The following is a 27,240-nucleotide window of genomic DNA, read 5'->3' as shown; positions in this document are numbered from 1 at the left end:
ATAGTTGCTGTTAGCACAAAACCAATTGCCACCTACCGTGGGGAGTGCAAGTTGCCTTGTCCTGTGATAACATTGGCCCATCTGTTGAGAATCTCAGCTCAGGAACAATGCAGGAACTGGCATCCAATTTGGGTTCTGGCCAGTGGTCAACTAACAAGCTGAGACACACTTGGAATATGAAATGATTGAAGTCAGAGATGCTTTGCTGTCCATTAACTGGCAGCTCTTGAGTTGTGTGAGAGCAAAGCCAAGACCAGGTGCCAGTTTGCAGAGCAAAAGGGTCTGCCTGAGTGCCACCTGTCATGGGCGCGTGGGTGTCCTCCCACATAGGAGCCACAGCAGATGTGCTTCTTCCATCACAGCATGACGGGTTACATGTTAGAGGTTGGGACTTGGGCATGTTACATATTAGAGTGTTTGGCTAGGCTGAGGTTGGGACTCGGGCAACATTTTACCTCTTACCTCAAACTGTATGACAATCCAAAGGCTTACAAGGAGATAGTTCTCATGTTCCTCCCTACCCCACAGGTGAATATACTGGATATTTACCATTGAAGACACTCTCTCGTATCTGGGTTTTTAACCGTGACTGCAAACAAAATGTAAAAAAGGAAAAGTTATTTAATTGACTATATTAACCCAAATCCTTGCCTTCACAAGACAATTTGTGGTTAGAATCAGTTACATAATTTTAATCACCCTTAAGATATATTTCTGATTGACTTTGTTGTTTCTGTTATCTCATTAAGTTGAATTGTAAGGTGGGGCTGCAAGATAAACTAGAATTGGGGAGATCAGCATTCTTATCCCAGCTCTGCTGGAATTCACCGTGTTATCTTAAGCAATTTACATGTTTCAGGAGCAGAGTCCACATCTGCAGAATGTGTGAGTTGGACTGGGTGGTTTCTGTGGTCCCTTTAAATTATGAAATGGTACGATTCTATGAGTTGTAACAACTTAACTTAAAAAGTATGATAATACATTTTAATAGGAGTAAGAATGAAAACAGCAAGTGGATAGGCCTAAAAAGGAAAAGCAAAATTACACATAAGCCCATTACTAATGACAATGACTTTTTATGTTTTTCATACAGTTTGTAAGATATATACAGATGTAGTTTTTATTCAGAAAAATTTTTGACCCTGAATGCTTATTTAGGTTTTTATAGAGGTAGTCTAGTACCAATTCAAAAGAGCTGTTTTTATTGCATTTGCCTTTTCTATAAATATAATGTTAGTAAATTATACTTACATAGCACTTGCTCTATACCAGAAATGTTGTAGGCATTTTACATTAATATATTTGTCCTTAGGACAGTGCTGTGATGTAAACACTATTATTATTCTTGTATTATAAATCGGAAAAATAGGAGGAAGAGAAAGTATGGCAAAGTCTGACTCCCTAGTCCGTGTGTGTAAACACCAGCCATGTTGCTGGGAGGGGGGGCTGCTCTTCTCCAGTCTCTGCTTGGGCCTGAAGACAGGAAAGGACAGCTCAGTACGCGCTAGCCTACCTGAGTTATTTCTGTCAGACACTCACAAAAGGCGTCTGCATAATGAAGTGCATATTGAAGATTCTATAGTGTCCCTCATAATAATACTATTCAGTCATATATCAATTTTTATATCATATATAAATAAGTTTGCCTATTTTTAAAAATAGGATAAATTAGCTTTTTTTTCTACTGTCCATTAAATAATTTTTAAAACAAGTCTATCTTTATCCTTACAGAATATTTTAACTTAATATATTCATGTGTTTTTCTTTTTCACAGTGAATCTAGAAATAAAAATAAAGTCACTGGGAAAACATCAAAAGCTAAAGAAATGCTTGCTGAGAGAATGCAATAGTGTGAGTGTATAAATTTAGAACTATGATTTTTTAGTCATGATAATTCAATTTATCTTTTTTATATTAGCAGAGTTAAATTTACTGAGAGTGTTATTTTTTTTAATTTTCTTGATATTATCAACAATTCTATGGACAGTTATGAATTGGTAGGCAGAACTGAGTTCCAAGCTTCAATTTTTCTACCAATGTGGTATTATTATTATTGTTATTGTTATATCTGATAATGGTTCCTCTGGCAAAGTTGATGCTCTACCCAGCTATTTGACTTAACTGGTATGAATTGAAAAAGAAAGGAAAAGAAAATAGAGCATAACTTGAGATTCGGTATAACAATGACATGATGGATGAGGGTTATATCTTGGTTAATGTGTGGAGATACAATTGTCAAAGACAAAAAAAGGAGAACAAATACTTTCAAAGTATTATAAGAATACATTCCACACAGTAGGATCAACTGCTGGTGAAATTACCTCAGTCATTACATAAAATCAGTTCATTGGAACTTCATTTTTAAAAGGACATATTTAGAAATTGGAGGATTGCTGTTGGGTAGGGGGAAACTTTGCCCAGAAATTAAAGGACCATACTAGGAGTCCCTTCTGAGAATGTGAATCATTGTGTGGATTATAGAATAGACCTGTGGTGAGATCTCAGTGCAGGAATGTTGCCAATCATTCTTATGAGCAAGACTGTTACAGTCATAAAAGTTACTATAATAGCTTTTCAACCCCCGATTATTACATAATTTGCAGCAAGATGTCAGTTTTCTCAAATGAATAATAAAAATCTCCAATGTAGACTAAGGAAATATATTTCAATGATTACTTCAAAAATAATTATACGTATTTACCACACATTTATGTGCGTTGACTTCACAACATATTTTATAAAGATGAGTTTGTTCTTACATATTTTAGTAGAGGGTATGAGATACATATAACATTAATTATTAAATAAAGCAAACTATATTAAAGGTATGATATATAAGACTCTGGGGTTTTAGAAAACAAAAGCACCTGTAGTTTTCACATGACACTGGAGATGGATTCAGAAAAGAAAATAGGATTCCCATAAGTGGAGCTGCAGAGACTATTTCAAAGGATGGAAGCAAGAGGAACATCGGTGGAGGCAGACATGTAGACCAACAGTTAGCGGTTCAGTTTGCCAGTTAGTGGTTCAGTTAGTGGTTCGGCATGGTGGAGTGGCCCTTAAAGCCAGCACAGTTAGTTCAGGCTTTATTATGAAAGTCTTTAGTGCCAAGCAATTTGTTTATGCTGAATATGTTATGAAATATGAATTCACAGAAGCACAATGAATAGAAATGTAACTTTGTTTTCATGTTTAGGAAATCCATCTTCATGTTTATCTACAAGGTAGCTTGGAGTAGAGAGAGTTTGTGAGTAGGCGTACATAGTAGGGAGTTGTTTAAAAAGGTAGTTAGAGAATTATATTGAGATATTTCCTGTGAATACACAGTCATGCCTAATAATGCAAGTGCCAGTGCAAAGACAGCTTTATTTTTTAGTTGGAAATTAATTGTAGGTCAGAGTTTATGGGAAAAGAGAGGTTAAGAGTAATATCAAGTTTTATAACTTGAGCGCCTGGATGAAAGGCATTATATTTCATAAAGAGAGAAATAAAAGATTAGCTTAGTCTAATCATTTTTATTATATAATAATATCATATGTCACTAAATCCAAGTTAGAATTATGTGTGAGATTCTACCATACCTGTGCTCATTGTTGAAGAAAAAAATGGTAAATCAACTGCAATATGCCATCTATTGAAAAGGATTTCTAATTTCAAAGATGTTAAAATATGAACAGTGTGTATCTTAAAATTGATTATTTTTTATGAAAGTAATAGCTAAGGCTCATAGTGGTTCACATGCAAGCAACTGATTTATTTAATCATCATAGTTACCTTATGACGTAGTTATTCTTACAATTCTTATTTTACAAGAAAGGAATCTGAAGGGCAAATTTAAGTGGCAGAGAGAGTTTAAATCCAAACACTCCAGCCCTAAAGTCCACTCTCTTAACTACTACACTGAAATAATTAACTTTTAAAGGACATCATATTAAAATAATAACAAAACTGTAATTTTCTTGAGAGCCCACTGGTTTCATACCAAGTATTTACATAGTTTATAATTAATCTTTTCAACAGCCTTGACCAATGAATCCCTTCTTTAGCACAAGAGGAAACCAAAGCTTAGAGACAGTGAGAAACATGGTTAATGTCCCAGGACCCTTCGTTAGCAAAGCCAGATTCAAGCACCGGGTCTCTCTAACATGAAGAGCTGAGGTTCCTTTCCCATTTTGGTCCTGGAAAACCCTTCATTCCCTGTTTTACTTTATAGCCTCTGGCTATTTCATTTTGTTTTGTTTTGTATTTCCATATAACTATGAGAAAATAGTTCTAATCTCATCATTATTGAATTATTTATTTCTGTCTCCACAACAAACTTTTGCCATATTTATTTTTAATCTCAAATACCCAGAACTATATCTGGATTGTGGTACTCACCAGATGCATATTTAGGGCAACAGTTCTCATCTGGGGCTAATTTTGCTTCTCCCACTCTCAGCAACAACTAGAGACATTTTCTGTTACCACCGTTGGGGAATTGGTACCACTGTCAGCTGATGGGGAGAGGCTAAGAATGGTGCTAAACATCCTAATATGCACAGGATAACTCCCATACCAAATAATAATATGAGCCCAAGTATCAACAGTGCTGAGGATGAGAAACCCTTATTTAGCAGAAAAGATAAACCTGGGCATACTCACCTGAATGCTATTTGATATAATTTTTATTTTAGTTTTTAATGTTAGGGCAAAAATAATATACTATCATGAAAAAACAGACCTCAAAGATAAAAGTCTTTATTATTGTTATTATTCCCTTAGCTGTGAAGGTATACTAGTAAGATGGGCAAATATTATCATGTTTTGATGTGACATAATTATGTCATTACTGAATGCAAGAAGAAGGCCCTTTGTTTCACCAATGACTAAAGTAAATGTATTTTTTTGCATAGTTCTAAAATATATGGGGCTGGGAATTTTTTAAAGTAATCCCCTGATCATTGCATAGTTGTCCCTTTCCACGTAGACCTACCAACCTACAAGTTACATGGCACACTTAATGAGCACAAGTGCCCTTATGTAGCTGTGTTGACTTTCTAAATTGTTCCACAAGCACATTTAATGAGGAGGTTTCTGTGGGCAGAAGGAAAAGGAGAGAGCCATTTGAATCTTTCATAGCACTGTCCAGACAGAACATCCCTCTGATAATGCAGAATCCACCCCCCACCCAGATAACTCAGCAAGTGCTTGCCTTTAGCACCAGTGAAGGAGACTTGATGAAGTTTGTCCAGCAAAGAGTGCAAGTCCAGTAAGTAGCTGGCATATCCCAAAATCCCAAATTGCAGTGCTTATTGCACAGAGTTCATTCCTCATGCAAAGAGTACGAGAAGGATGGAAGCTGCCTGTCAGAAAACGTCTGGTCTGAGCTGTGAGTTCTATGGATTCAAAGAGATTTAATCCCCAAAGGCCTTTCCTAAAAAGAATGAAAGTTAAGATTAATTTCTAACTAAATGCACAACTGTAAGATATATTCACTTTTCCAAATGTGATGTGCCGATTCCTAGTTGTATTGTAAAACCAACTTTTCTTAAACTAATTTAAGCCAATAAAATAATTATTTCTAAATTAAATATAATTTAACATCTTTGCCACTTTATTTGCTCCAATACACTCTCTTTAATTGTGATATAATTGCATTTTTGATATAAATTTGTATGCTCTAATTAGTTAAAAAACTTATTGGAAATAATACCTGCAATATTCTAAACTTATTTAAAAGTAATACATCTGATTTGAATAATATCTTAAATGTTAGTAGAAAATTATTACAAGAATAGTTGCATATTAAGGACAGCAATGAAAGTTATTAAATATACCTTTCTGATTATAAACCAAAGGAAAAGGTTAATATTTGTAGAATGGTTTGAATTTGACCTTATATGAGTGTGGAAGGAAGAAGTACTTCACACACACACATACACACACCTATTTAACCTCTAGACTTTTAAGGGATTTAATTTAGTGAAAATCAGAACAACTGTGGGGGAATAATAAAAGTTCTCTCAAGTTCTGAAAACAATAATGTAATTTTCAATGATAGGTCATTGCCCTATAATAAAATAATAATAATAATAATAATAATAATAATAATACAATATATATAGTCTACTCTAAAAATTAATACTTTTCATTTGTCAGGTAAATAGTGAATATTATGTCAATGATAAAATATAAAGTTCTAATTAATATTAGATATTATTGAAGGAATATCAGTGAAAAAAATATAATTTTTTATCATATACATTTTATCTTAAAACTAGTTTTTATATTACGTGTTTTGGACCTCACTTTTTTATTACTGCTGTTAGTCAAAATTGAATTTCTTCATCTAGCCAACAGGTGCAGATGTGGTTACCAGTTTAAACCATATATATATATATAAAAAACAAGGATAGGTGTGAGCAAGGTGATTCTCTTTAAGTTAGTATCTACTTTGAAGTATAGATTGCTCCAGGTTCTTGTGCAATATGGTGTTAATTGTGTTAATAGTCAACAACTAGAAGAGATAGAACACAGAGAAAATGCTTTGAAATGAAAAAAAATGATGAGTAGAACATACAACTTAAACAAAAGTGGAGTCAAAGTTCAGAGAATTGAAAATAAAGTGATTCTTAATTCTCAAAGCATTCCCAGTGTTTTTAACAGCCTCTCCATGTACAGACTTGGCATTTTCTTTGATGCTGAGAAAAGAATATAATCTTCCTCCTTCTACATACATGTAGCCTTCATTTACTCCTTCATGAACAAATTGATCTTGACTGCCTTGTAGGCTCAATTCACAGTACTGAGCTCTGAGGATACAACTGTGAACACAAGCCTTTGTTGAGCTTAAAATCAAGAGGTGTGGACAGACATTAAACAAATTAATCCTGTGTCAGTATGAGCAGAAGCAGCTAGCTAAAGGGAGAGAGTTTGGGACCAGATGTGAGGATACAACACATGCAGAGATGCAGAGGCAGGAGAAAGCTTGCAAATTCTGGAATATAGTTGAAGGATTGAGGGTAAGGAGATGATGGGGCAAGATGGGACTGGAGAGGCGACCAGGAACCAGGACCGGAAGAACATGGAGGCCAGGTGTGGAAGTCCGGACTTCTCTCTAGGGAGCCAGTCCAGGGTAAATTGAATATTTATTAGTCTTCTCTTGAGATGTAAAGAGGTAGTACAGCAATATATTAATACTTGGGGTTTTGCCAGGCAAATGCAACAGAATGGCAGTGGGAAGAGAAAAGTAAGGATACTGGCAAGTGACTTACCATAGAATTTAAGTAGGACAGAGAAAGAAGTGAGGATGCAAGGTTGATAGGAGTGGAGGAAGAGGTTCAGTTTGTACACTGATTAAGACAGTAGGAAGCATCTGTGGTTAGAGTCCCAGACATTTGATTTCAAAGGTGGAGACATTCCAGTTGAGGATAAGGTCTAGGATCCTGCTATGAGACAGTGGCCCACAGGACATGGAGTCAGTATCACGGGGGGAGGAGATACGATTCTAGTGAAGGGCAATTATGGAAAACTTCAGGAGGCATTATTGGGTATTTTCTTTATGCCAGGTTCAAGTCTTAACACTCTAAAATTATTAACTCCTTCAATGCTTAAAAGAGCCACATGGAATAAGTCCTATAAATCATTATATTTCCTAAAGAGAAAGTTTCTGTTTGAAAACTGAACGACCTGATGCCTCTTCAGTGGGTAGAATTTTGTTTCATTTTGCCTTGTTTTATTTTCATGAGAGAGAATAAGTAACGCATTGTAAAGATAGCTGCTCAGTAACTACTGTGTGTCAGGCACTGAGGAATCACTCAGGGTGGCGGGGAGTGTGCCACCAGTCCACCTACCCCCAGGAAGAGCCATATTCCCCTCAAGGCATGGACATGAGGGTAAAAATCTAAGAAAAAGAGACAGGCTGTTGCAGAAATCAGTGAGCAGGCAGTTCAGAAGGCAGATTGAAGAATTTTGTGGAAGTGACTACAAAAAGTTTTTGAGAGGTTATATCAGAGATGATGAAACTCACTGCAGAGAAGGTGGAAAATGAGAGGAAAAGATAACAAGAGGAGATGGAAATGGGGTGACTAAGGGCAACAGTCTGTGAACCTCACAGTTGTCCACAAAGTTGTCAAGAGAATTAAGCCCTGGAGTCTCTCTCCATTGTCATAGGTTAGAAGATGGCAGAGACAGGGACATCCCGAAGATAGTCACAGCCTGCAGTGATAGTAACTTGCAGGCACTTCAGTTTGGGGTGAGCGGGATGCTTTGGCTTTTCTGGGAAGGCTCAGCTGTGGTTTGATTCAATTGCTCAAGCTCCAGAGACAGGCTCTAGTTCAAGGTGCTGGGTGTGCTGATCCCTTGGCTGTGGTCTTGGGCCTAATAACCCTGTGAGCTGAAATCTGCACTTGGTTAAGTCAACTATTGTTATCCTACTGTGGATGTTTTAAAACATATTTTTTCTTGTTTGTTTTAGCTTTTTAGTTGGAAAATTATCCTGCTCTCTCAGCTGTGCTAAAGAGAGACCTAGTACAGAGATGGGATTTTCCGTCTATAGGTCAGGCTGACAAGGGTCGGAGGTAACAATGATAGCATTTAAGGAAAGACAAGGGAGCTTAAAGTATTGTTCGGATATTTAAGGGAGAGCCAAAATGCCCTTATAGTTCAAGTTTCACTTTGGTTTTCATTTAGAGATTTCCAGAACAGAACAGTAACTTCTGTTCAGAGACCACCTTGCCTCTTATTATTTCCATACAAATCTAATCTTCCAAGATTTTTATGATCCTTCTTGTTTCAATGAATGTTACATTAATTTTACTTTTTACAAGGATATCTGTCCTTTAATACTGCTCTTAGTTGACCTGCCTAGAATGCTTCCAATCTGAAACCTGAAAGAATAGGTAAAGATTCCTTTACCCAAATGGTAAACATTAGCCTGCATTATAATTGTAGATAAAAAGAAGGCTGTGACCCAAGTTGGCTATAGTGTATAGTAAGCTTGACTCCGTTTTTCTTTGCTAGTAACATACTAAGGCCGATAATGCTTATTTTAAGGCCCCAGACCTCAGTTGTGATTTAAGAGCTTAACTTTAGGATGCAGCTTAATATTAAAGATTAAGAAAATATCACCTGAGATTTAGGTTGCCAAGAAGCATTTATGTGAGTTTTAGTAACAAATATTGTCTGTGGAAGGATTTTGTTTGAAAAACCATAAGCAGAAAAAACGTTTCAGGATAATTGAGCATCTTTTCCTACTTTCAGCTCTCAAAAGAAGCAAGAGATTTAAATTCTCCAAAAAGTTTGTGTTATAGAAGAGTCTCAGCTTTGACCAACTGAAATATGCATCATTACCAATGTGTAAATGGATGTGTCTGCATTTTCACTATAATCCAGACAGTGGCATCGATAAGTTTAAGGTTGTGTCTTTAATTATCCATGAATAATTTTATAGGATTAATATGTGACTTTTATCCTAAAATTATTCTTTTTAAAGCAGGCAATAAATTTTGTGACATTTTTATATAAAAGGCCCATAGTAAAATTTATTGAATTATGGAACTGTGGACTGTCCGTTATTGCAACATTTATTTTCTGAAAAAGTCTAAAAGTTTTAAGATAATCTTCAGCTATGTGGATTGAGTGCAAGTCTTTTGAAAACTGAAAACAAACTTTTCAAGTCTCCCTAGAAAGAAAGGCACATTTACTTGCATAGACATTAAATGTTTCCTGGTTAAATTCCTAGTTTTTACTCTTGGCCAACTTAATGATTAATAAAGCAGATATGCAATAAAATTTTATGTGCTAAGTCAAAACACTTGTTCTAGAATTGGAGCCAGACATCTTATAGCAAGAAGTAGTAGGTGATTTCAAAAACTAGGAGTGTTGAGAAAATACATTTCTTTCATGAAAGACAGAGGTGCTTTAGAGATGAGAACAGCCATTCAGGAAGTTGTATTAGTGTAGGGCTCTCACATAATCCAGGCAAGGCAAGTTGATAGGCAGGCTTGAACTGAACATGGTAAAATTCCACATTGTAGTAAAATTTGTAGTGCATTATTTTGCCGTTCTTTTCACCTTCCAAATTCTGAAGCCATTGTGGAAGATTTGGAGGAAAGGTCCCTAAATTAGCTGAATTATATTTGCAAAAGCCAGGGAATCATGAGAAGTTTTTACCCTAGAAGATTATCATGCATCAGAGATTGCAAAGTAAGAGAAATGTATGAAACGTGGTCGGTCATGTTATGAAGCTTAGTTTTTCAAGTCAGGTCTGATATTTTCAAAATAAATTTAGATTTATAGGAAATCTTTTCAAAAGAGAAAGTTTCTTTAGGAGGCAGAAACAAAATAGATTCTTTTATTTAAAATTGGAAGTGATTATAAAATACAGTACTTTTTCTTAAAAAAATAATGTTTCTCTTTTGCAATACTTTTAAGATTATTCATCAGATATAAGATCACACACAAACAAATCTTGCATATAAGCAGTTGTTTTAAGTATTAAAATAAGTTTATTTTGTTTTGTTTATTATTTAACGGAACAGATGGTAATGGTTTTGACACAATTTAGTTTTCTTTTCCTTTTTTATTCCTTTGGGAAAAAAAAACAACACAAAACCAGAGCTTCTTTTCCCACTTTGTCACAGCTGGTTACCAATCAATCTCAATTCACGGTACAGTGATGATAGCACATGTTGTCCAGGGGCCAGATCTGATTGGGTTGCATTTTTCAGCAGCGTTTCATATCAGGGAAAAAAGGTATCCGTGTGGTGCGGGCTGTCAGCACACGATTGTACAACTGCCATTAATCAAACCTGGCAACAATGCCCGCCTTTATACAAGGCTGAGACTGGCAGACTTCACAATCAGAATCACGCGATTTCTGTAAAGATCTCCTTACTGGTAATGTTTTTTCATCTGTTTCTTTTTTTGTGTTGTTTTTAATTAAAGTCGGATGAGATCTCGTACATGTTGATTATATATAATACCATACTGTGTTCAAAAAGTAGTTTGTTAGTTTTTACCAAAGTGTGCACTCTAATTATTTAGAATTCCTTCTCGGCTATTTAAAAAAGGCTAAGCACAATTCAGGACAAAAGTCCATTAGATTGTTCAGTTAAAGACTAATTTTAAAATGCCTATATGTTAGTAAACACATTATGAACCTCCAAGGATTCCATTTGCTTTTAGGTTAATATTGAGCAAACTACTGATGAAGTTTGTTTCTGGAGTTTTTGAAACCGAACACAAAATGCACACATGCACACCTGCCCAGTGCACGTGCACACGGAACAATGAGTGTGCACACCCAACAAGGCGTTGTATTGCTCTGTGTTAAAAAATAGATGTACTCGCTGCAGAGATACTATCACAGTCTCTTTATAACTCATGACAACAATCTTAGCATCTTTTATAAAATGGTGTTTGGAAATAGGCATTTTCTTTGTCGTTTATTGTCGTGAAATCATGTATTAAACTCTGCTCTGATCTGTAAAGAAGTATTTAAATGTAGGAAACTATGATTCATAATTTTGCATATTACTCAGTCAATATTTGCTCTCTGGGAAAATGCACATTTCTCTCCAAATACCCAATGTAATAGTGTAAAGCATCAATGAGACTACTATGGGGCATATACCAATTTATTCAAAGCAAAATACAAGAAGTAAAGCCACATTTACTGGACCTGTGGAAATATTTAACATCTAATGGCTTGTGAAATATGTAGTTTTAGGAAATAAATTGTTGTTGCAGAGAAACCATGACCCATTCGGGAAAAAAGCTGAGAGTATACATTCTAGAATCACTTGAAGAGATATTGGTGTTCTAAGAGTTAATTTTGCTAATTAAATAAATATCAATGACTTTTTAACTCTTGCAGACAATGCTTCTTTTGTCAGCTTGCCAATAATTAAGATAATAAATTTCCCTCGCTGGTGTAGCTCAGTGGATTGAGCACGGGCCTGTGAAGCAAAGGGTTGCCAGTTCAATTCCCAGTCAGGGCACATGCCTGGGTTGCAGGCCAGGTCCGCAGTGGGGGACACATGAGAGGCAACCACACACTGATGTTTCTCTCCCTCTCTTTCTCCTTCCCAGCCCCTCTCTCAAAAATAAATAAATAAAATATTTTTTAAAAAGATAATAAATTTCCCCTTCGAATATTTGAGTTATCTTATATTCAAGATACCTAAAAATTAAATCATATTTGAACCCAGTGTGACTTATAAAATGATAGACTATATAACTCATGAAGAAGCAAATACACACTACTTAGTTATTATCTAAGAATTACCAACAATGTTCTAGTAATGTATTTGATAATTTGGAAGTGGCAGAAATTATATACATATAAAAATAGATAACTTATCATCAAGCATGTGGAGAATCACATATAACATTAATGATCTTATTAGCAATACATTTAATCTAAGCATTGCCCTTTATGGCTGAATGTTGTGTGTGTGTACTATATGTTGTTTCGGGTAAAATACAGTAGAAATATGAAGTGTTATCTAAATATAATTAAAGCTATTTAATAAAGCCAATTTATATTCTACACAGGTATGACATCAAAGATGACTACACACTGAGAATTAAAAAGGCCTTGAGCACAGATGAAGGCACCTACATGTGTATTGCCGAGAATCGGGTTGGAAAAGTGGAAGCCTCTGCTACCCTCACGGTTCGAGGTAAGGGACCTAAGATGTATAATATAATTGAGCCAGCAGACTGACACTTGATTAAATGGGCGAGTAAACTCACGATCAAAATAATAGGTTATGCTGTTTTTATTATTACATTAAGATGCCTAGATTTGTGTCTACTATAGTATTTAGTGAAATGAAATCACTTTCAAATTTGGGTTCAAATGGATGATATCTGAAGCAGTTAATTTTATATAATAAATAATAGCTAATGTGATTTTAAATAAATCTTAAAAATTGATAGTACACTGTTTTATATTTCCATTTCTTTGAACTATTTACTGTTTTTAAATGTTGCTAGTTCCACAAGTACTTTTTTTTTTTGTTTACTGGTTTGTCACTTTATACTAGCAGAGTACTGTTTTGAAATTCTTTTTTTGTTTCAGCATTCAAAAAGCAATTTGAAAAAAAAAAAACACCTAACACTGCTTTCCAAAGTGAAAAATGGATATAAAGGAGCTCCCACATTGAGAAAATCTGATTTAGAGAGTGATTCGTGAAGTTCATTGGCTTTAAATAATTGAAATAGTCAGTGCTTCTCCTGTAATAACTTTCACTTTCTGGGTGTCATGCTCTTTCTCAGCCATGGAATACTGTTCATTTATAGACTCCCTGGAATAGCTTCTAAGTGAAAGAAAACATTAACCCTGCAGTGAGCTAGAATGAATAAACTCTGTTCCAGGTGGTGCCCGTGATTCACATGAGTAAATTACATAACCAAGATACCAAGCAGTACCATCTAGACAGCCACACTTAAGTCTCACCAAATAGACTCTAACCTGTGGCATTGTTTATGCTATCAGAGAACTTCAAACAGAAACAGGCCAGTACCCACCCTGCTCAGTCTTTCAACGTTTCTTCCACTACCCTAACTGATGCCTCCTCCGCTCAGCCTTTCTGATAAGGAGGTTGGGTACTTGGTTTCATCCAGGTCTCAGTTATAGCTCATCCTGTTCAGTCATATACCTCCTGCTCTTGCTCACCTTTGGTCCTGGAAGTTTTCGTAAGATTAAAAGAAAGATGTGGAGGAATTTGGATTGGTGATCCTCCATCTGGTAAGAAAAATTATTTTTTGTCAGATCTACAATTTGGGCATCAAATCATTTAAAACAAAACAAAACAAAACAAAAACAAAAACCCTTACCTTCCTCCAGACAACTATTAGGAGACAGATGCACTCTGTATAGATTACCTGGAAAATATTGGTGATTTCCATAATTTCCAATTGCTCCATTTCTATTCAACCTAATTTACTTTTTTCTCCTTTTTGGTGTGAACTGAGATATAGAACAAATGTAGGCAAAATTGGCAAGCTAGTTGCTTGAAAAGATTTTCATTCTTCATTAGATATCAGAGGATAAACAGCTATGATCAGAGAACAGTTGAATAAACATGCTGATTCTATAGGGCCCAAATCTGAGCCCATGTAACCCTCTTTACTATATTTAACCTACATTGTCCATAGGTGATTTATATTTATACATATATTTGTTTATTTTTGTCTAGGCAGTCCTTTGCAAAAACATTCACTTGACCAAATTCCCCCCAAAGTTTGTTTGTTTTTTTCTGAAGTAAATGGCAAAAAATAAAAAAAGCAACCAAGAAATGTTCCATTCAGAAAATATTTGCTGACTAAACAAATGGTGAGAAAATGTGAGGAGTTGTTTGTGTGAAGAAGCAGCAGGGTTCCTTCATACTTGAATGCCTGCATGAATGAGACTTCAAGTGGTCTGTTTGCTTTAAGATCTTTCCCAGCTAATTGTTTTTGTAATTTGTTGAAAGTTTCAGGTTTAACATTTCCCTTAACAAAGCATGCATGGACTTTTGAAGCTAACTTAAAAAACTAATAGAGTTGTTTGCTTGTAATACAATTTTTTTAAATCGGCAAACCTTCATTGTTTTCTTCCCTAATCTGTGTCTTGCGTCCTGAATTGGACAGTTTAATCTGTGTCATATGTTTTTATGACTCTGCTAACACCAAAACTTCAACATGATGTTACAGAAAAAAGTCTCCATAATACAGTAGAAAATGGAGTCAATATTGTTTAAAAATATTTTTATCCTTAGAAAAAACAGTTGGGATTTCTCATGCTAAGAGGTTAACAAGAAAAAAAACATAGTATCTACAACATTTTTTTTCTTGGGCTCATTTTTCTATGTACATAAAGGAAACATTCAGCCCTTCTCTGGCTTGCTTTATTAAACCAGGGTCAACTGACCCAAGAGGCCACATCTATTTTCATCAATTTAATGTAGGGACACGTTTAGTTTAATTTGCTGATTTTGAAAACATTCACCTGCTGGGGTTTCCTTTCGTTTGTTTGTTTTTTCAGGATGAAATGTTGCTGTGTAACAAAGACAAGAGATTTTATTGTGATATTTCTGCTAAAATTTTATCATGTTCCCTTTAGCCAATTGGGGGAAGAAGTTTTATAGCCAAAATCTGAAAGAGTGATTTATTCAATGGTTAGTTTTCCACTTCAAAAATATGGTTAAAATAAGCTATAAAACTAAAAAATGTTAGACAACAAACCTCCTAGCATTTGTATTCTAATCAAATAATTCAAAATCTAACAGAACTTTTTAATTGGCTTCAAAAATGCATTAAAACAAACTGCATATTTGTAAACACAATTGTTCCCCATTTTTCAATTGTTCAAATTGGCTTTGCATAAATTAAGTTTTTTTTTAATAACCACGTTGCTCCTAGGGCAATAACTGCTCATTTTTAAACTACCCTAGACAAAGTGATAGAGAAATATATGTTATTTCTTTAAAAAATGATTTTTCTCCATGGCTTCTTCTTTGTCAGGTCTTAATATCATAGATGCAAAATGCCTTTTTGTTTCTATATATAGGAAACATTATGTTTGAGATTCTCCTTAGGGTGGCACACGAAAAATGCAAATTAAAAAATGAGAGACATTTGTATACTGGACATTGGCAAAATTAAGAGAAATCTTGTCAGTTAGAATAAGCGACAATCATATAATGTTAGTTTGTTGTCTTGGTTTTGGTTACTATTTTTATATGTCCTCCAAACCAAAGAAAGAAGAGAGAAGAGAAAAAAAGGAGGGGAGGGGAAGGGAGAAGGGAGGGGAAGGGAGAAGGGAAGGGAAGGGAGAAGGGAAGGGAAGGGGGGGGGGGGAAGGGAAGGGAAGGGAAGGGAAGGGAAGGGAAGGGAAGGGAAGGGGAAGGAAGGAAGGAAGGAAGGAAGGAAGGAAGGAAGGAAGGAAGAAGGAAGGAAGGAAGGAAGGAAGGAAGGAAAATAAATAGGAAAGAGAGAAAGAAAGGAAGAAATTGTGCATTGGGAGACTTCTCTTTCTGCTACTATAGTAAACCTGTCATAGACTATGAAGCACACCAGAGTTTCACTGTTAGAATTTTCATACTACCACTACAATTGCTTTGTTCTTCTTTGAATTGTCTTTATATGCCCCCCTTTTAATTTTGAATAATATTATAAGACCATGGATCTCACATAAAAGAAGCTTTAGTATTGTACAGAGATTGCTCAATGCTAGTACTGTGATGTTTGTTGAGTGAATGAATGCCTAGCAATATGGTTTGACTGGCCATATATATCTCACCAGACCCAATGAGACAGCATCAAGACAAAACTCCCCACTGATGCTGAGGTCATGTTTTATACACACTAGAACTTTGTTCTCTAGGAGAGGGGTAAAACACTTGTCAAATGAATTTATATTTTTAATGTAAGATTTTATAAAAGTTTAAATGCTACTAAAATATTTCTTTTTCATTTCAATAATGGGACCATATGTTCTCTATTTGTCCATCGCTTTTATATAAAGTGGTTCATTATCTGAATAGATTTGGCAACATTCATTTAAAAAATATCATTGAGCCTACGTGTGCCTCTTACAATTTCTGTGCATTCACCATAGAGGCAACCTATTGCTGTTGATTTTAGTGATTGAAAGTTACAGTATAATAAAAAACAATAATTTGTTGAAGAAGCAGCTTGAACGCCATTCTCAGTGTGAACAAGAATCAACTTGTCAGTCATTGTTTCTTGCCGTCTGCCAAAATAAGGAAAAGCTTAACAGTAGTTAGGGAGTTACTCAGTTGAAATCTCTAAGGATGTTCCAACCTATTTGTTATATTTTCATCCACCCTGTCCAGGATGAAAAGTGATGTGATCTTAACTTATTACTGGCTGAAAAGCAGCATCAGGGGCTTTTCTGTAGTTCTGTAATGGTTCTGACTAACCATGCTTAAAATCCAATTGCTATTTAAATCAGACAGTGAGGCCTTCTTTTATTGACATGACATTTGCTAGTCTGTGACTTGAATAGTTATATTCATCAGATTCTTAACTTTGTAGTACTACAGGGCAGTTTAACTCTGAAATGATCTTTGGATTTATAACTATAATAGGTGATGACAATATGACTTTACATAAAATCTGTCAAATTGCTTATAGTTAATCCTGGGATGCAAAATAATTATTTTCTTAGAATTACATTTATAACTTTCAGTTTTATCAAACTCAGACATCCTGTCCCTAGTGGAATTGTGACTAGAAATCACTCTACTGTCCATATTTAAATGTAACATTACACATCACACATTCTGATAATTTTCTTTTTTTTTTTAATTTCTTTTTTATGTTCTCACCACACCATTGTAATGTCTACAGCTCGCCCTGTTGGTAAGTAGCCATCCTTCTATCCATTTAGCATGGCTTTGTACAATGCTTCATAACTCATGCATAGCTCAATATGATAGAATGAAATGTAATTGTTCACCCAAGTTAAAATATTACTTGTGGTACTCTCTTCTGTAAAAGTTGCTCCTGATCTTTTCATTACTTTGATAAATGATTTTGTAGTGACTTTTGCTACTTAATAGGTAACAATTTTCTTTAAAAGAATACCTGAATGATTAACATTATAAAATGCTAACTTTTCTTCAGAAAAATACTATGCTTCCTTTTTTCTTGTGTCTATAAAATAATCAATTCCTAGTTATATGTGTTATTCAAAACATTAGTTATATATGAACTAAATGAAGAAGTTTTATTATTTCATGTACTTTAATTAAGCTGTGTGGGTTTTTGCTTTTTAAGAGCATTTTAACTGCTGCATAATTACTATCTGCATGCCTGTTTAAATGAAATTTAGCAAAATGCTTCAAGTTATTATAGCTACTTACACTAAGAAAAAAGGGAGATATGAGCTATATTCTTTGGCATGAAAACATTTTGGTTTTATTGTATTTCACCCGGTTTGGCTTTGCAAAATTGAAGTTAGGAGCTTTTGCTTGCAGTAATGTTTGTGGTCATTATCTGTAAATATTTGTAAGATAAATTATTTTTAATTAATTGATTTAATAACCTTTCTGCATTTTTTTAAAGTTTAGCTTAACCAACTAGTAAATGTGCTTAAGTAAAAGAAATGTTGGTAATTGTGTTGTAAGTAAATGAATAGATGTTTGAATAAATAAATGGAAGGATGGTTGCATGAATGAATGAATGCAGTACATGGCTTCTTTACTACACCGAGACATACCTCAATAATTCATTCAGTTTAACCCAGCTTTGTAAATGGTCCATCAAACTTCAAAAGCTTTCTTAATATACTGGCTTGACATTGTTTGATGCATATTGGTCAAACTCATAAAATTTTTTTTGTTGGTTGAAACATTAACAAACTTTATTTTTATATAGTATGGTCTTACGTGGATAGAAAATACAGTAAAATAGAACTTGGGCTTTCCAGTCTGAATTTTTGCTCTGTGGTTTTCGAGCTGTACTTTCTTTGTCAGTTATGTAATATCCCTGATCATCAAATACTTTCTTTATAAAATGAAAGGAATAATACTCACTTATTAAAGCTGCTGTAGGAATGCACTTAGTTCAAGATTGATAATTAAGTGAAATGGTTTGTATACCAACATTGGTTAATATATTACTAGTTTTGAGACATAATATTTCACATTGTAATGTTTTAAAATTTAGTTATAGCTTACAGTTAATTGTACATAAATTGCAGAATTTTTTGAAACACAGTTATTCAATTGGTCATGCTTTTTACAATTGATGTTAAAAATCAAGAAGTAGATTATAGTTTCTAAACATCATTTGTTTGTATTTATAAGTATTTATATAATGTGTTAACTTTGCATATTATGGTATGGCATCTAAAATTAAGAAGTGAATGTGAAAGAATGAAATAATTTTAAAAACAGGACAAGTCACATTTGTTATGTAAATCTCTATATACAGAAACCAGCCTTGGCTGGTGTAGCTCAGTGGATTGGACATGGGCCTGCAAACCAGAGGATCGCGGTTCAATATCTGGTCAGGGCACATGCCTGGGTTGCAGGCTAGTTCCCAGCAGGGGACGCATGAGAGACAACCAACCACACATTGATGTTTCTCTCTCTCTCCTTCCCTTCCCCTCTAAAGAAAAATAAATAAAGTCTTTAAAAGAAAAGAGAGAAACCATATGCTAATGAACCATGATCACTTGTTTTATATTATTTCTTGTTTCTCCCAAAATAGAACAATTTGTTAATAATTTCCAATATATCTTTAAACCCATAAATGAAAAATGTATTGATTAGAAACTGTTATGCACAGAGAATATTGAGATGCATTTGTCACCTATGAAGTATTTCAAAAGTTATTTCTGTTTTTTATTCTTGTTTAAAATGATTTCTTAAAGTTCCATTGGACTGGAACTAAAGAATAGCTTCTTGACACATTATACTTTATTCTGGGAAAGTCTGTCATTTCATACATCTATCTTGAATGACTTATGACAATGTTCAGAAATATAAAGAACCATACTTTAAACTTGACAACTACTATTAAATTTTGAGCACTGAATGATAGATATGCTTTTATTGGCTCACCAAAGAAGAAACTGATAATGAGGAAATTAGCCTGCTTTTTCTTTGCATCAACTTTTTACATCAGCTTTAATTCAGTGACTGTAGGTATGTTAACTTAGAGTGAAAGGTCAGAAGATACAAATAAAATCAAATCAAATATTGAAATAATACAGAACTACACTGATATCAGTATTTGTGAATGGACTAAAATGTAAATTTTTCAACTTTGAATCTCTTACCAATATTTTAAGGGCCTTCTACAAAAACCACAGAAGAGTGGGGAGAGGAAACAATCTTTTAATTCCAGAATAAATGAACTGAACCAAGGTACCAAGTATATGAAGCTTAGAGAAAATTAGTGTGTTGTCCCTGTCTAAAACTTTCAAGTGAAAATTAGAAATATATGCAGATTTTAGAATACTAAGGATTCAGAAACCAATCACTACTTGGCAGTCTGTGCGGAAGGTCCATTTAGAACTCCCCAAATTGGGAGTTCTGTCCAAATGCATGACTTCTATGAGCTGCGTTTGAGTTAAAGAATTGGCATCTCTAGACATTTTTACAACAGAAATAAACACTTTTCTGGCCTATGCTTTGAGAGAGTAAGAATAAGTCTTGGTTTAGCCCATCATCTGCATGGAAAAATTTACTGAAAATAGACAGTCACGTATTTTCCAATAGAGAACAGTATTCTCCAGATTTCACATACTCGTATTCAATGTCATCAACATCTCAAAAAGGACCCTTTAATACAAAATCCTTATTTTCTGCTTACCACAAAATCTAGACAAATGCCATTTTGATCATTAAAAATCCACCAGCCCTTCCTGTGGTCTTGACTTTTTACTTTCCCAGCAGCAATGTTTGTACAAGAAGCAAAAGTACATCCTAGGACTTCGTTAATTATGAATGCTGAAATATTCATTGTTTATTTGAAACATGCTTCTGATGAGGTAACTGACAGAAGAAAATGGTCTAAAAAGAGACAAATATCTGCTTCCTATACCCATCTGTCTTATTTTCAATTGGGAGTCTTTCCCAAGCTTAAAAATAAAATTGAAAAAAGAACATCTATTTTGGAGATGGGCAACACATTTTTTCCAGCAGCAGTTCAAAACATGATGAGTAATTTGGAAAAGAACTGGCAAATCTGCCAGCTGCCTTGCTTATGAGGCTGAGCCCTGCTTTGTTCTGTATCTTACGTACCATATAGTAGATGCTGGTTGCCTACAGTATGGAGACAAAAAGCTAGGTATATCAGGTGACACTTGTTTAAAATATCAAGAACAAACTGACAACATGTAACTTTATGTTAACTTCCAAGTAGTTCCTGATGTAATGACTCAAATATGTTTCCTTTGGATGAATATAATTGAGAAATAAATGTTTTTGGCAAAATGCTCATCTTTTATTATTATTTTAAAGACACAGCCACTATTCTAGACAGAAATCTATAAGAACAGATTTTTGTCCAGTTTTTCAACTGTGTAAATATAAAAATTAAATGTATATCCATTTCAGAAAGTTCTGTTTGGAGTTGGAGTTTTGTTATAAATGCTCTGAAGCATTTTACTGAGGCCACCGAAAAGGTCAATGAAAGGAGAGTGATTAAAAAATGTATTCAGGGCAAATTATAAGCCAGACATTATATAAAAAGTAATGTAATTTTTTATATTTTTGACTCCACCCTTCTGCACCCTACATTGAAATCTGGAACATTTGGAAAGTATGTGTGAACCTTTTCATGTTGAGATCCTTTTCAGCAAACACTGTCCTGGGCCTTAGATGGAAACATTCACGTCTACTCCTTGCAGCCCTTCCTCCCTGGATGAGCTCTTACCCCTTGACCTGAGTGATCATTTCCCCCCTACAAGCGCATAAGGTTTCCTGCCCCTGGTGCTAATTAGCCACTTTGTGCAGAGCCCCATTTAATTATTAAGCATCATATTCTTCATTGCTCCATATGTTTTGATTAAATAAGAGGTTTCAAAAATGCATTGTTTTGTCTTGTGTATTCCAGCAGAGTTTTCATAATGTGAAAGATTTAACATATCTTAAGTTAATGCTCATTTTTAAAGTGAAAAACAAGTACTAGTTTCTTAGGCTTGACTGGTTTTAGTCACTGACTTGATTTTCTTGGAAGAGCCTTGTGTGCTTGACAATGTCTGTTCATTGCCTCTAAATTAGTGAATACATATGAAATTATTAAGTCATACTTTCTTTTCCTCACACATTGGTGAAAATGGCTTTTTGTCTTGGTATTGAATGGAACTGTATTGAAGTCTGGGGCTTAGAGAACATGCTTATCCTTGGCTGGGTTGCTTTTATTGGGTTGGCCAAAAAGTCCATTTAGTTTTTTTCTGTAGAATAAAAGCCACATTTTTTCATTTTCACCAATGACTTTATTGATTTGGGTATTTTGAGTATGTAGACTATCTCCCATGTAGGAGAATATTGATTGTTCTCAGTTAATGTCTTGATTTGATTGCTATTAATTTCAACTGGTCCACCCAACTGTGGAGCATCATCATCTAGTGAGCAATCTCCAACACGAAACTTCGCACACCACTTTTGATATGCTCGATCAGTCACAGCAACTTCTCCATATACTGTACAAAATTTTTGCATTTCAGTTGTGTTTTTAACTTTTTTAAAATTATAAAGCATAATATGCCAAAATGTTATACGTTTTCTTCCATCTTCGATATTAAAATGGCTACACAAAGATTCACCAATTTTGGTTTTTTTCAAATACCTGCCGATATAACAGCTATCACAATACAATCTAATAAAATTGTTTTCAATGAAGTTAAAGACAACTAAGCACCACTAGAGCCATCTTATGGGAAAAAACAAACAAACTTTTTGGCCAACCCAATACTATATGACTACCAATGTAGCCCCCTCTTCCACAACTCTGCTAGGTTGTATCTTGGTCCTGGTCACCGTAAGATCTTTGAATGTTCAGATTCATGCTTTAATTTACTTTTTTTCAAGAATGATTTCTTCGGTCTTATTTCTGGCTATTTTTTCTGTGTTTCTTTTCTTCAAAACCATGAGTTATGTTGGCTTTCCTTTATTTCAATTTCATATGTGTTAACTTTGCTATAATTTTGAAGTAATCATTTTTCTTTCATTTTGTGTACCTCTGTGATTTTTTTTCTTTTTTTTATTTTTTGTTCAGTTACACTTGTCCCCATTTCTCTCCCTTGCCCTACCCATCCCACACCTCCCACATTCAGTCCTCCCCTCCCAACCCCCACTGGTTGTCTTTGTCCATGGGTCCTTTATACATGTTCTTTGAGGACTCTTTCCCTTCTTTCCCCTGTTATCCCCCAACCCCCTCTCCTCTGGTTACTGTCAGTTTGTTCTTTGTCTCAATGTCTCTGTTTTTATTTTGCTTGCTTGTTTGTTTTATTGAACAGGTTCCAGTCATAGGTAAGATCATATGCTATTTGCCTTTCACTATCTGGCTTATTTCACGTAGCATAATGCCCTCCGGATCCATCCATGTTGCTGCAAAGGGCAGGAGCTCCTCCTTTCTCTCTGCTGTATAGTATTCCATTGTGTAAATGTGCCACAGTTTTTGATCCACCCATTTACAAATGGGCATTGAAGTTGTTTCCAACACTTGGTTATTGTAAATTGTGCAGTTATGAACGTTTAGGGTGCATAGCTTCTTTTGAATTGGTGTTTGAGGATTCTTAGGGTATAATCCCAGCAGTGAAATTGCTGGATCAAAAGGCAATTTCATTTTTAGTTTTTTAAAGAAATTCCATACTATTCATATTATATGTTTCTTCATGACTACTTAAATAGCAACTATCATTTCTTCTTGTTTCTAGAATTTGTTTCTTTAATTTTATTTTATCTTTTGTTTATTTCCTTGCTAAGCTTGAATACAACATTCTTCCTCTGCACCGTGTTTTAGTCCCTTTATCCCTATTTCAGTTTTTTTTCTTTTTTTGGAGAGAGGCCCTATTGTATATACTTTTATTTAGATTACAAAAAGCTATTCTAAAGTATTCCTCTGTTCCCTTGGGTAATTATTGGGAGATGATAGATTCTTTATCTCTCTGGGGGTACCTTATAATCCTGCAGTAAGCATGTCTTTTTCTTTCCTTCAATATCTTCTCCCCTGACCTTTAAATTTCAGGTCTTTACCTTCAGAGTCTAATCTTGTATTTACCCAGTCCCTCTCTTGACTTGTGATCTTTCTTTCCCATCAAAGGATTATGGAATGGACTCTCACAGTGCTCACAGATAACTTTTGTGAAATTGGCATTGATAGAGTATTGTGTATTGAGGCTAGTTGGTGATCACCGTGTTCTCTCATTTTATCCCAGACTTGACAATGTTTGGAAGGGGGACTTCACAATTTTGGTTTAGGGATATGATAGTTTTCCCATTTTATTCATTACTTTTGTTGTAGTCAATAGAAGAAAGTTGAGTAATGTCTTTACTGCATTTTCTTAAACTAAATATCAAAAAACTTAAATACTCATTAATTTTGTACTCTATTTACATGAGAATAAACATTAAATGTGTTAACTTAGTAGTACTATAAAATTAAAGTACTATAAATATTAAATATTGGAATAATATAAAGTCTATAGCCCAAAATAGTATCATGAAATTAAAATTGAGGTTTTTCTTGCTATTTCCAATAAATAGCATTAACACTTTAGTCACACTTTTTAATGCAGTCAAAATTTTTACTTTTTGAGTAATTTGTAGACAGAAAGAAATATCATTATATATATTATATTTTACAGTATGTATGCCTGTGTATACATATGCATATTATATGAATATATTATATAACCATTATGTGTATAAATTGTATGTATATCTATATACATATATAGATATACATACTGTAAAATACATGTGCATTACACCTGAATATTATATGCATGACATTTGAATTACTACATTATTTAAATATATTGTTACTCAAGGGAGTAGTACATAATCAGATTCATTAAAAAATATGAATTACCAAATTAAATTAAAGTTTGAGTTACGATCTATCTGAAGGCCTTTTTAAACCTCACAGCAAGCATTGCTACCCAGGTTTATTGGGGATATTATTTTTACCTGCCTTATAAAACTATTAGCTCTTTTTTGGTAAGTATATTGTATTTATCTTTCTGCTGCCTCCAGGTCTAGCGTAACACATGTGGTCAGGGCACGTCAAATGTTAGTGCAGTTAATTGATACACACATATGCATAGTAGGTGTTACTTACCTAGAAAATGTTTATGCAAGCAGCTTTAAATAGTGCTGTAAAAAGATTAAGCAACATTAATGGCCAATCACATAGTCCCCATTCTGCTAGTAAGAGATAAAATACAACAAAAGGAAGGCACTAATGAGTTAGGATGGTGCCTTACTAAGCGTGTAATTAATGTTATTAGGAAACATTTCAGTTGCATATTAAAATTCCGTTAACTAAGCAGACCTCAGCATCAGTACATTTGTTTTTAGGTTGCAAGCTTTCTTTCCTTTTTTTTTTTTTTCTGATTGGCATCTTCATGCAATCTTTTTCTAAAAATATGAGATAATGGGATGTGATCAGCCTTCATGGTTTAGCAGGAGTGCTGACATGACAGTTCTGGCAAGTTGACAGGTTAAGTGAGTGGAAATGGATGTCATGTCTCACCATTTACTTGAAGAGCCATTTTTAAGCTATCATTTTTTCCCTCCTCACCTTTACACTTACATCTCCTTCTACCACAATATGAAAAGTTTTCCCAATTTAGGATCTGGAGATAATTTTTTTCAACACCCTTTGAACTGTTATTCTTACTAGTAAAAAAATGAGATGATTTTTTAAGAATAATAAAATTATCACTATCATTATTTTAATAATTTATTAGATTTTAAGCTGACAGTATTTTTGAGAATTACTCTTTCTTTAAAGAAAAAAATTTATTATTCTGACTTACTTTTATAATTATGTTGAAATAATTATAATTTATATTAAATATAATTGAAATTATAATTATAATAATAATTACTATTATTATTGTAGTATTTTAGTCAGGAAAACAAGTAGAAAAGCAAAGATCCTGTTAGTAAAGGATAGCATGATATGGAAAAATGGGATTTACAGTTCAGAATCTATTTAAAATTTTGACAGATTCTCTAAGTTTTCAACTTATAACTCTTATAGAATTCAAAAATTCAATGAAATTTGCTTGTTGACTCTCAAACTGGTTTCCTATAGTTACACAATTCCTAGTGTTTACATATAATTAAAATGAAATATATCTCAGTGATCTGAAATATAATAAATTTTCAAATTATGTGTGTATATGTACATCCAACTTCATTAGTTAACTATCACATGCATTGCAACATAAACTCTAGTGGTTAAATTGGACTTTATAAAGCCAGTGAAGACCATTGACATGGAAAAATGCATTGTTTTACTAACATAAACCTTGTATGGTTTCACTGATATAATCCTTCAGTTCCAGAAACACATTGACTTGGACTGCGAAGAGCAACAGTGATACCAGGTGATGGTGATGGTGCATTGGTGCAGTCTGGACAACTCGTTATCCCTAACATAATACATACATATTCCCCCTGTAAGGAACAACCTTATACCCTTCTGTTCCTTACCTCAAATCAATTTCTTGCTACTTCTTTCTCTTTCTCAATGCCCTCCCCAAGAGTTGGAGATAGACTGAGGCAAGTTACTGTCAACTGTGGGGCATCCTGATTTTCACCACTTATTACATTCACCATGTTGCATCATGCTTAATTGTTTTCATGTCCGTTTCATCTGGTCAGTTTCTTCTGAATTCCAGAAGACTGTGATCCAAGTGTCATCAGAACTGGACACAAAATAAAACCAATCAAATTTTGCTTAAAATAATTGAATAATATTATGAGTTAAAGTACCAACCAATATCTGAATTCATTTCCAGCATAAACTTATTACCATGATGTTTTTCAGTAATGTGTTATTCAAAGGAAGGTTAAAACCAAGTACAAAATGGCTATGTGTGTATAGCTATTTACTGTAAGGATGATTTGTCTATGAGATAAAATGCAAGATATTTTGAACTTTACCTGAGTTTTCTCTTTCCAAAGGCATTCTGTCTGTTCTAGATAACAGTAGAATCTTTCATTTTGATATTTATTACATGTTGTCCTTTTCAGAGAGAGCATATCATCTGGCTGTAAATTGTAGAAAATGGTTTTAACTGCTATCACACAATACATGAAGACTTTTATGTGTGTGTGTGAGTGTGTTACACTTACCACCAAAACTCAGTACTTTCGACTCCTTCCTTGGAATTGCTTAGCAGTTACTATACATGTCAAGCCAGAGATCACATATAGTACTTTATTGGTACATTTGACTAACTTTATGACCTACTTCAGTCATCAAATTTGGAATAAACATGAGTAGTTTTAGTTTAGATATGTTATGAACCCTCATAATTAGTCTTCTCGCAATCAATAAATTTCATGAGTGATTTAAAAATGTAGAGTGATAGCTGCGTAATTGCAGTGCATCTCTGCATCTCTGCTTGCACAAGGGTTGAGTGCAGTTTGTGCACATGAGACTTGCCATGGGTGTCAAATAGAATGGGAGGGTCAAACAGGTGAAGAATCTAAGGGTTGTGACTCACGGTAGTCATTCTACTTCCTTTGACCACTTACTTGATTTTCGATA

General features: G+C 34.2%; 1 protein-coding gene across 1 annotated transcript in view; it reads left to right on the top strand.

The window, feature by feature from the left end:
• ROBO2 (roundabout guidance receptor 2) overlaps positions 1 to 27,240 on the top strand; it is a 598,390-nt gene that overhangs the window by 450,111 nt on the left and 121,039 nt on the right. Inside the window, exons 6-7 of the mRNA XM_053667263.1 lie at positions 12,541 to 12,668; positions 17,347 to 17,358. Coding sequence (XP_053523238.1) covers positions 12,541 to 12,668; positions 17,347 to 17,358 — 140 coding nt within the window. The remainder of the gene's footprint in view (positions 1 to 12,540; positions 12,669 to 17,346; positions 17,359 to 27,240) is intronic.

Source organism: Artibeus jamaicensis, unplaced genomic scaffold (genome assembly GCF_021234435.1).
Source record: "Artibeus jamaicensis isolate MK-2021 breed Jamaican fruit bat unplaced genomic scaffold, CSHL_Jam_final contig_466, whole genome shotgun sequence".
NCBI lineage: Eukaryota > Metazoa > Chordata > Mammalia > Chiroptera > Phyllostomidae > Artibeus > Artibeus jamaicensis.
This window is presented reverse-complemented; position numbering and strand designations above follow the sequence as displayed.